The sequence below is a fragment of the Pipistrellus hanaki genome, assembly GCF_964339955.1.
Source record: "Pipistrellus hanaki genome assembly, chromosome: 11".
NCBI classification, from domain to species: domain Eukaryota; kingdom Metazoa; phylum Chordata; class Mammalia; order Chiroptera; family Vespertilionidae; genus Pipistrellus; species Pipistrellus hanaki.
This window is the reverse complement of record NC_140513.1, coordinates 56,294,286-56,305,835: the sequence shown is the minus strand read 5'-3', so window position 1 is coordinate 56,305,835 and position 11,550 is coordinate 56,294,286. Positions and strand designations below refer to the sequence as shown.

General features: G+C 41.7%; 1 protein-coding gene across 2 annotated transcripts in view; it reads left to right on the top strand.

Moving 5' to 3' along the window:
- Positions 1-376: 376 nt before the first annotated feature.
- The window catches only part of HACD4 (3-hydroxyacyl-CoA dehydratase 4), a 41,040-nt gene continuing 29,866 nt past the window's right edge, over positions 377-11,550 (top strand). The window contains exons 1-3 of one of the 2 annotated variants that reach the window (XM_084898179.1): positions 377-496; positions 1,771-1,874; positions 4,193-4,320. In XM_084898179.1, the coding sequence (XP_084754305.1) occupies positions 468-496; positions 1,771-1,874; positions 4,193-4,320 (261 nt within the window). In that variant the 5' untranslated portion in view covers positions 377-467. The remainder of the gene's footprint in view (positions 497-1,770; positions 1,875-4,192; positions 4,321-11,550) is intronic. The other variant, XM_084898180.1, reaches the window with a different exon arrangement.

Sequence of the window (11,550 nt, the reverse complement as noted above, 5' to 3'; positions counted from 1 at the left end):
TCGCAGGTGAGGGCCATGCGAGGCGCTCACCTGCGGCCCACGCACACAGGAGGCTCTGGGATGGCGGGATCGCGTGCTTTTAAAGGCCAAGTGGGAGGGAGGGCCCTTCCTTCCCACCAGGCTGCACCGGATCCTAGTCCCGGAGGTGAGGACGCCCTGCAGGGGCTGCGGGAACCGGCGGGAGCGCGGGGCCGCGGGTGAGCTGGGCGGCCGGGCAGGTCCGGGCTCCGGAGGAGGGAGGTCACCCGCGGTGCAGCGCTGGCCGCCGCCGCCACTTGAGGAACTTGGTTGGAGCTCGAGCTCATTGCACAACCTCGGGCTTTGGTGTTTTTCTTTCTTTTCTTTCTTTTGTAAATTGCTGATTGCGGAGAAGCCCCGCCCTTCCGCAGCGGCCGCCCCTCCCGCGCTCCCGCCCCGCGCTCCTCCCGGACGGACGGCCGGAGGCTGGCGGCGGTCCCCCGGGGCCCATGGCGCTGCCCGCCTGGCTGCAGCCCAGGTAGGGCGCTCGGCGGGGCGGGCGGGAGGGGGTGCAGGGGGAAGGGGTGCAGGGGGCGGGGCCTCCGGGGCGGGTCCCCCCCCACCGCTCCCAAGGCTGGTCCCCCCGACCGCTCCCAGGGCCGGGCGGGCACCGGCTGAGCCACGCCGTCCTGCGCCCACAGCCCGGAGACCTGCACGGGCATCAGCTAGCACGGCCTCTGACAGCCCTGGAAATAGGCTCTGTGATCCCCCCATTTTACAGACCAGGAAATGGGGGGACGGACGGCCGCCTCCACATTTTAACTCTTTGCCGGTCCTCCTTTCCCCGCCTCACCCTCCCACCGGGGCCTGCCTCCACGAGCGCGTTGCGGGTGCAAAGCAGACCCACCTGCTGCAGCCGCCGCCCGTGCACCCCCCGAGTCCAGCCCCGCGCCTCCGGAGGGTCCCTGCGGGTGAAGGAGGCGCCCTCCTCTCCCCTCCAGCAGCGGGGCGCCCCAGGAAAGCCTAAAGCTACTCTGTCTGCTTCCTAGCCCACTTGCCTCACTTTTCAGGGGTTTCACGTCCCCAGCGAGGAGAAAGCCTTGTCCCCGCGGACAGGGCACTCGCGCTCCCCTCCTGAACCCCCGGGGGACACTCCACACCGCGCTGGCCTGGCCTCCCTCAGGGGCCATCCGGCAGTCATCGCCGGCTCCTCTCTCCAGCAGAGCAGCAGCTGGACTTCCCTTTTCTGGCCGAGCCACAGAACGGCCTCTGTGTGTGTCTGAAGGAAACATCTGCTCTTGCAACATAGGAGGCAGCGGAGAGATACTGACCCTAGCTGATCACAGTGCATCCAAGCCAGGCGTGCCCAGTTACCGAGTCACCCACCGTTTGGGAAGGCCGCCATCGCCGCTCCCCTCTTGTGACTGTAAACCAGTTACCTCTGCAGGTGCATCTCATATTGACCAACCCCATCCACCCCTTCCCCACGCTCCCCCGCCTCCCAACCATCTAAGGCAGCCTCTGTGATGCCTGCTTTTACCCCTTGGTGAGCAACAAGGTTAGCACTTTATCAAAGATGAGGTGGATTTTGAAATAGAACCATCTTTTAGCTTTAAGCAACTCGGGGTACTCGTTAGTGGTCCTTTCGAAATCTGGTGTGCCTTAGAGGGGTAAACCAAATAAAATTAGATAGGGAGTGATTTTCCTCTTGTCTGCTCAGGTTGGCCGGTAGGTGAGTTCCGGGTCATGTGTATTACGGCAGACAGGACGGTTATAAAGGAAGTGTTTAATGGTATTTTTCTGTATTTTTAGGTACAGGAAGAATGCCTATCTTTTCATCTACTACTTAATCCAGTTCTGTGGCCACTCATGGATATTTACAAACATGACAGCCAGATTCTTTTCCTTTGGAAAAGGTAAAACTCGAAGGCACTTTTTGACTTTTACCTTTTAATCCTTGTTTGTGCCTAGCTCACTTACATTTGTTTTGGTCTATGGATTTACCTAAAATCCTTTACTCCTCTAAACTTAGTGACCACAGTTTTCAGAAAACATACTCCTTGCTTAGTGCAAAAAACAAAAACGTGTTGGAGAAGAGGGTAAGATGAGGAAAAGGGATTTGGCTTCCCCCTGAGTGGGCAGTTTGCCCTGAAAATCTAGTCCTGGCATTGGGATGGTGCCATCTCTCTCTTCCTTTTTGGCTCTGCACCAACCTTAGCAGATTTGGTGGGCTTTGAGAAAATATGTAAATTTCAGTACGAATTACATTTTGTGTGGAGAAATCAGAAATTAACCATGTTCTTTCCTTAGTCTTTATTCCCCAGGTTTAAGGTAACTCTACGGACAAATGAAAGAGAAGCTTTATATTCCTCAGATCTTTATTTGATCCCCTTAAGGATTAGTGTGTCCCTAAGAAAACCACACATTTGTCATATGGGAGTTGGCTTTAATGGTTTAAATCATAAGCTTATTCCAGTTTCCTAAAAAGTAAAGATTTCAAAATAGCATTTCAATAAAAAAAAATGACTATGAAAATAACATTGGCTTTCCTCCCCACATGGGTAAGTGCCACCACAGTTTACAACTGTTTGGTGACTTGACAATTTGAGCAACTGCTCATCTCAGCTAAAAAAAACAAAGGTGTAGACTATATCTGGGAAAAGTCACGCTGTGCTCATCAGTCCCAACTGCTGTATCATCAGGAACTTAATTAACCTTTGAGGTACCATAAACTATTTTATATTGCTATATTTTTTGGTACTGCAAATCTGCAGAAAAATTCTTGTCTTAATTTCAACTGAGTGTTGGGGGACTTTAAGCAGAGAAAACTCCTTTTTCTTTTTAGAAACACACACACACACCCATCACTTCTAGGCTTTGTAAGCCAGCTGTGGCTTGTGCTTTGTGGGCATCTCACAGGCCATTCACAGCACAAGTCCCAAGCAATGAACTTTTTCTTATGCTGCCTATTTATTATCAGCCATTTGTTTATTACTTAATTTTTATCCCACCGTTATAGTTATAAAAGCTGCCTATTAAAGAAACACAAACATATGGAAAGCAGAATGAAAACGGCTAAGCAGGGGTTCAGGATAATTCTTGAATCGTTGTATAAATCAAGCAAGCAGCTTAGAGTAATCTAATCACCCGGACAAGCACCACCTGCTTCCTCCCTCCTCCGCGGAGCTGTGGAATCGATGAGGCCAGATCACGGCCAGTGCAGGCAGCAGGCGGGTACGAGAAGGACCGTCCAGGCCTCAGAACTCGCCTGTGAAATGGGGAGGACATGAACTGTGTCCAACTCATCGAGCTACTGAGATGAGAAACCCTTAGTGCTCCGTGATAATTTATGATGGCTAGGCAGTCAAGAGCGCAGCATCTCCTGTGGAAGTTTCTTAACATGGCAGGGTTTCATTTTAAAATCTCAACCAACATATTTGTCCTATTTAGAGGAACATTTCCCCTCCCCTTTCAGCTCTCTCCAAATTGGGCTTTTCATTTGGGCCCTCTGCAATGCAGATTCCAAAGGTCCCCACCAGAGGTCCGAGGTCTGGTGCTTCAAACTAACAAAGATGGAAAAGGTTGGGGACGGGATGAAGAGGGTAAAGGGAACCAAACACATGGTGATGGGAGGAGATTAGACTTCAGTGGTGGACACACGACAGGGTATGCTGGCATCATACTAGAAAGATGTACACCTGAAACTGATGTTCTTAACCAATGTCACCAAAATAGACGCAATAACAAAAATCCAGAGAACATTAAGTATGTATAGGACATACATACTGAATACATATAGATGTTATCTGGTATCATGACATCATTAATGTCATTTCTATAAAGCTCCTCTGAAATCCTATTTTTCTCATTTCCCATTTTCTTGTCAATGGAAAAGCTGTGAGCACAGCTGATTCTTTAATAAGCTCACCTCCAACCAGTCTACGTTTGATGTAGTCTACTGTAGCTGGTTACCTTTATGTGGGAGTTGCTTTATAATCTCATATGTGGGAAATAAATGCTATCGCTTCGGCCATGGTGCCTTCTTTTTCAAGTTTTACTTCTTTGTGGAAGAGAAGCCATTAAAATATAATATGAAGCACTTTCTTCAGTTGCATAGTCTTAATTATGTAATCGTCTATTTGTAAAGAATCTCAATTTTGTTTAAACGTGCTGCAGAGATGTATGTTGTGCTCTCATTTTGACTATATCTGTATTTTTAATTTCCCTGACGCAGATTCAATGGTTGACACTTTCTATGCTATTGGACTTGTGATGCAACTTTGCCAATCCATCTCCCTCTTGGAGTTGCTGCACATTTATGTTGGCATTGAATCAAACCACCTTCTCCCTAGGTTTCTGCAGGTAGGTTTTAATCACATTATTATTATTTTGTTGAATCTGTTTCATACGTAACTTGTTCTCTTTATGGCCTCTCTTGACTTGATGGCAGTTAAAAAGCAAACCCTTGTAAACTTGAAACCCAAATCACTAATAAGGAGAATTCCATGAAAAAATTACCTCATCCTCTAACACTGCCTGCACCTTCAGAAGAGCCAGTTGGAGCACTGAGGCTGTTGCTCTGTGCAGCACTGCTGTGCTCCTCTGCTGGGAGATTTCACTCACTTCCCGTTCTGACTCTGCCAGGGCCCTGGGCAGGGGCGATCTAAGGAGAGTTGGAGAGACATTCAAACTTGGGTTTGATGCCTGGCTCCTCTACCTGCCATTGGGGGATCCTATCACCCACAACCACTGGGCTGTTTTGGGGAAAGGATGCCATTCACAATACCTGGCAAAGAATGGATGATCAAAAAAGAAATCTATTTTAAAGTTTTTGAGAAACCTCTGCACTGTTTGAATAAAGGCTGCACCAATTACATCCCCTCCAGCAGTGTCTGAGGGTTCCTCTTTAAAAAAAAAAAAAAAAAAAGTATTGATTTATTTTATTTATTTATTTATTTTTTTTTTTTTACAGAGAGGAAGGGAGAGGGATAGAGAGTTTGAAACATTAATGAGAGAGAAACATCGAGCAGCTGCCTCCTGCACACCCTCTTCTGGGGATGTGCCTGCAACCAAGGCACGAGCCCTTGACAGGAATCAAACCTGAGACCTTCCAGTCCGCAGGCTGAGGCTTTATCCCCTGAGCCGAACCGGTTAGGGCTGAGGGTTCCTCTTTCCACATTCTTGCTGACACTTTTTATTTCTTGTCTTTTTTGTAACAGCCATTCTAAGGGGTGTGAGGTGGTATCCCATTGTGGTTTTGATGTGCATTTCCCTTATAACTAGTAATGTTAAACATCTTTTCACATGTCTGTTGGCCATCTGTTTATATTCCTTGGAAAAGCGTCTATTCAGGCTCTCTTCCCAATTAAATTTTTAAAAAATTTTTATTGTTAAAAGTATTACAGATGTCCCCCTTCCCCCACCCATTGACTCCCATCCCCACAGGCCTTCACCACACTCTTGTCTGTGACCATGGGTGATGCATGTATACATATAAGTTCTTTGGTTAATCTTTTCCTGACCCACCCTTCCCCCTTCCATCTGAGATTCATCAGTCCACTCCATGCTTCCAAAATCTCTGCATCTATTTTGTTTGTCAGTTTATTTTGTTCATTAGATTCCATATATAAGTGAGGTCCTGTGGTAATTGTCTTTCTCTGAGTGGTGTATTTTGCATAGCATAATACTCTCCATGCTGTCTCAAAGGGTGAGATCCTTCTTTTTCGCAATTGCATAGTATTCCATAGTGTAAATGTGTCACACATTTTTATCCATTCATTTACTGATGGGCATTTGGGCTGTTAGCACATCTTAGCTATTGGAGAAAAGGGAGCCCTGGTACACTGCAGGTGGGAATGCAGGCTGCTGCAGCTACTATGGAAAACAGTGTGGGGTTTCCTCAAAACATTAAAAACAGAACTGCCATTTGACCCAGTGATCCCACTTCTAAAAATATATCCTAAGAATCCCAAAACACCAATGAAATAATATATGCATCCCTATGTTCTCTTCTTAATTTTTAGTCATATTTTTGTTGTTACTGAGTTGTGTGAGCTATTTATATTTTTTGGATATTAGTCTCAGATGTTGAATTATAATCTTATACACCTGAAAAGTATGTATTATTAACCAATGTTACCCAATAAGTTTATTTTTTGAAAAAGTTCCTTTCATCCCTGTTCAGAGAGTAGAATATTTCCTAGCCATTTCTTGTTTACTCTGCCACTTACCCTGAATAGTAATGGAGAGATTGTTTATGGTTATCTAGCATAGTATCTAATAATAGACATGGGGATCTATCAGACCTGGATTCAAATCCTGCTTCTACCTCTTAGTAGTTGTATGCATTTAAACAAGTCATATAGGGTTCCAAGTCTAATTTTCTCATGTGATGTGAAAAATAATATGTATCTCATGAAGTAGCTGAGAAAATGGGAAGGGGTTAGTTTGCAGCACTTAGTTAAGGTTACAATATTGATAGATATTGCTGTTATGTTAGCTATTATTTGTTCTCTCTGCCATGTCTCTAGCCCTAGTTGACCATGTTGGTTTTAAAGGCAGGTTGAAGGAAGATGGGAAATTCAGTGATAGAAATTCAATAGCAGAAATCATTGCTGGATTAAGGCAAACAAAGAAAAAAAGTGGTATTTTCCATTAAAAAGGGAGGGCTAGGTGACTATGTGAATATATTTAGAATCTTCAGGAAAAGGCATTTACATGAGTATAATTTTAACTACACACAAAATAAATTAGAAAAATGGATAAGCAGGTTACTTTGACAAATTGCATTGTAAAAGTAAGATGTCGGAATCTGATTATAGTGCCAGCACTCTAGCAAAGTGCTTAGAACATGAACATACACCTTAGATTTTTGTTGAATGAAGGAGTGGCATAGATTAAATGTTGCTTGTATTAAAATTTATATTAAAATTGGCTTAAAATACCATGAAAATTGTAAAAGATGGAAATAGGAGTATATAATACCAAGGAGTCTAATAAGAACAATTTTGTATAAGTTTATGAGAGATTTTAAACTTTACTTATTAAATAAAAGTTGAGAAATAATATTAAGATGAAGACATTGTAGGTATTGAAATATCAAATGTAAAATAAAAATCCGGGCACTATGCAGAGTATGAACTAATAACAGAGTACTTGTGAGCTAACAGTCAGCTAGCCAAGATCTCGATTGAATTTCCTTGAACATATTTCCTTATTAAAAAGAAAGGGGGGCCCTTATTAATTTGGCTCAGTGGATGGAGCTTCGGCCTGTGGGATGAAGGGGTTTTTTTTGTTTGTTTTTTTTTGTGTCAAATTCACCTAAAATCTAAGCCATGTTTTCTTTTGGTATACATTATTGGAGTTTTTCCTTTTGTAAGCTAAACTGGCTAATATTAATTTCAGCATTTTCAAAATTAAGAGTGGTGTTATTTTAGTTATTGCCAATGTAGAGAATACAAGTGAGAAACAGGACAGTTCAAATTGTAAGAAAGAAAGTAGTATGCTTTGAATATGCCTTGAAAATGATGCACATTTTTCATGCTTTCCTAATTATATAGGCTTGCCTAATAATATACACTATTCTACAAGTTAGAAACCTGAATTCTTAGAATTCCAGAAATCCAAGAATATTAAAGTGTAATTTTAATCATTATTAATTGAAATTGTAATGGCTTGTAGAAATATGACCCCTATAATCAAACTGTATCCTGCTTTTGTAATTAAGAATAATGCAAATATACATTGAAACTTTTTATTCAAAGGTGAGGTTGCAGAGTCCACTATTAATGGGGCTCAAATGATTTAAAAAAAAATATTTTTTATTGATTTTTTACAGAGAGGAAGGGAGAGGGATAGAGAGTTAGAAACATTGATCAGCTGAAACCGGTTTGGCTCAGTGGATAGAGCATCAGCCTGTGGACTGAAGGGTCCCAGGTTCGATTCTGATCAAGGGCATGTACCTTGGTTGCAGGCATATCCCCAGTAGGGGGTGTGCAGGAGGAGGCTGATCGATGTTTCTAACTCTCTCTCTCTCTCTTCCTCTCTGTAAAAAAATTAATAAAATATGTTAAAAAAAGAAAAAAGAAAAAAAAGAAACATCAATCAATGCCTCCTGCACACCCCCACTGGGGATGTGCCTTCAACCAAGGTACATGCCTTTGACTGGAATTGAACCTGCGACCCTTCAGTCCACAGACGGACGCTCAATCCACTGAGCCAAACTGATTAGGGCTCAAATGATTTTTAAGTCTATTTTGTTGGTAGGGATAACAAGTGAGGGGTTACTACATTGAGGAGACAGTTACCAGTTTCAGCCTGGGCTGATTATTATTAACTTGAAGCCCGATGCATGAAAATTCATGCAAGAGTAGGCCTTCCTTTCCTGGCTGCAGACACCGGCTTCCCTCTGGCACCCAGGACCCAGGCTTCCCTCCTCTGGCCATCGGCAGGCACAGGGGCCCCTGGTTGGACTCCCCGGGGCCACTCAGGCACCTGGGACCCTGGCTGGCTTCCCCCAGGCCACCTGCAGGCACCCAGGACCTGGCTACCTTCCCTCCTGCTAACATCCTTACTCAGGAAGGATGTTCGGTCTAATTAGCATATTACTCTATTATTATTATTATTATAGATTTTTGTGGTGATTATTTGGTTTACTGTTTTTATTATTTTGAAGATTTCATCTGTCCTCTATTTCTTTTAATTATTTACTGTCTTTTCTATGGTGTTCAGAATAGACATGGTGTTGGAGTAAGCTTCAAAAACACATGTCATCATATTCAAAGTTTCAATTTCTTCCCCTTCCTTTATTAGCATTCTGCAGACAATTAAAATTCCTTCATGTGAGTTGCAATGAGATGACTGAGGTCCCTGCTTTAAAATAACCAAACAAAACTCTAAGGTTGTGAAATTTTTCTTTGCTTCCCTATTTCCCCATTTTTAAGTGAAGAAACTGTAGCTAAGATGTGGTCAAGCTACTGACACAGTAATCAGAGCTGATTGCTTGTGGTATCTTGAAAAATGCAAGGTGGCCGTAGTTTCAAGTAGGCACATTTGTGATGTGATTTTGCCTTACCTTTGTGAGGTTGCTAAGTCACAACTGAATTCTCTTTTTGGGAACTGGCCTTCCAAAATATCAAGATAAGTCATTCCAGGAAAACAGTAGGCATGACAAACTAGTCGAGCAGTTAAAATCACTATATCAAGTGGTGGTGGTGTGCATAGGGGATGTTTTATTTATTTATTTGTTTGATATTTTGTTCTGTGCATTTTAAAATATTTTACAGACAATCTTTATTTTGACAGAGAATATACAGAATTGCTAAAGAAAAAAAAAGCACTTATAATAAGACTATAATAATTTAACACAGATGTGTGTGTATTTTAAAAAATTTTCCAATATTTTAAGATTTATTTTGTTGTTGACAGCATTACAGATGTCTCTATTTTTCCTCCGCCCCCATCCCTTACTCCCTCACTCCCTCCGGCCAGCCCCGACCCACCACTCCAGGTCTTTACCACCCAACTTTCCATGTCCATGGGCCATGCATATAACATGTTTTTATGTATTTAAAACAACACATTTTAGAGGAAAAGGGCAAAACTATAACACAAATAGTTGTTTATAGACATGTTTTTGGAAATAATTGCATGCCAATTAAAATTGCATAAGGAAATATAGTTAAACTTGGTATTTTAAATTTATAAAATGGGATAGTAAAAGGGTCCCCCAAAATGCATATATCTCTTCTAGGAAATGATAACACAGGTGAAAGCTAAGCATCTCACATTTCCACCCCCTTCCTCCCCACTGAGCTTGCATATGTTATTAGCTTGGTTAAAAAAAAAAAAAAGAGTTGAATTGATACGTTAGTTTATTTCAGTAGGTTTAATAAAAACAAGTAGGCTTTTACAGAGCAGAAGTCCTACCAACCCTGAAATATTGATTTTGAATGGCTTTGTTCTGTCTTGGCTTGAGTGGAAGCCTGAGAAAGAGGTTTTTATTGTTGAACTTGAGGATGCTTCAGCTCAAGAAGGGGAAATATTCACACTACGAGCCTTTGTGTCATTAGATTGGCATGTCTTCAGGAAGCCCTCAGAGCCACCAGGTTACTCCTTTATCTTGTGAGAAATGCTCGAAATGCAAGGACTTCAAACATAAATGCATTAAGATGGCCAAACTGCATCCTTCCCTTTGCATCACAACAATATGGCTGCGCGTGTATTAATTTTACACAATTTTTAAAAACATCTAAAATAAACAATAGAGATTATTATCCCAATATTATTGTGCCTACAAAAATTTCATTTGGGAGCCCAAATTGCAAGGATCATCTTTAAATTTGCCAACATCACTCTAGATTTCTGAAAGGCAAGCAAAACCACACCAAAGATTTCACAGTCACAGTGAACAAGTATAAGGGAAATCCCCCCAGAGGGTGTTTTAAAATAAACTCTTTTAAAAAAATAGCCAAGTTGTACCCTAATTTCTTTTTAGCTATGAAGCAGGTACTTCGTTACAGTGCCAGATTAAATACTCTTATTTTCCATAAAAATCATATAGACTTTTTTCTCTAGTTTTGAGTTGGAAATAGGTTTGTATGGTTAGAGATAAAACTAAAGATAGTGTCAAGCTTTGAGATTTTCCTGGGGATGAATCGCACATTCAAGGCACCTGGTAGGCAAGATTTTAGATTTCTTTTTTGTATTTTGCATTTGATTCATGGAGTTCTTCAGTGTGTTAATTATAAAGTTATATTCACAGTATAGTGTTAAGATTAACTCTTTATTTACTGATTGTCTTGATTATCTGTATAGAAAAAGTATTTTTCTATAAAATACTAATCAATGCATTAAATTATATTTTCCTAACAATAGCTTACATATATAGGGCTTTCTATGTGCCACCAAATACTTTTCTAAGTTCTTCATATGTATTAACTCATTCAATATTCACAACTGTATCCTATATATTTGCTATATAATACTGATTATCATCTCCAGTAAAACCACTGAACACAAAAGTTAAAGTACCCATGATGACATAAATTTTGATTGGTGCAGGAAAGATCTGGATTTAGGCTATTTGTTCTGAACTCTTAATATTATGCTACCTCTGTTTACTGTCTCTCTCAGTAAGTGGGATGTCAATACCATGAGGGTTGTGTCTTGGTCTTGTTCATAGCTACCCTCCCCCTGGACCCAGAACAATACACTTAATAAATATCTATTGAATGATGAGTACACAAAATAATAAAACTAGAATTACTTAAATGTTTTTTATAGAAGAAAGTAATTGGTGGTTTTTAAACAGATAAGGGTGTATATATGAAGTTCTCAACAAAAGTTCATAGGATTGAAAAAGTGAAATAGTCCTTGAGGCCAAAACCGGTTTGGCTCAATGGATAGAGCATTGGCTTGGGGACCTAAAGGTCCCGGGTTCGATTCCGGTCAAGGGCATGTACCTTGGTTGCAGGCATGTCCCAGTAGGGGGTGTGCAAGAGGCAGCTGATCGATGACTCTCTCTCATCGATGTTTCTAACTCTCTATCTCTCTCCCTTCTTCTCTGTACAAAATCAATAAAATATATTAAAA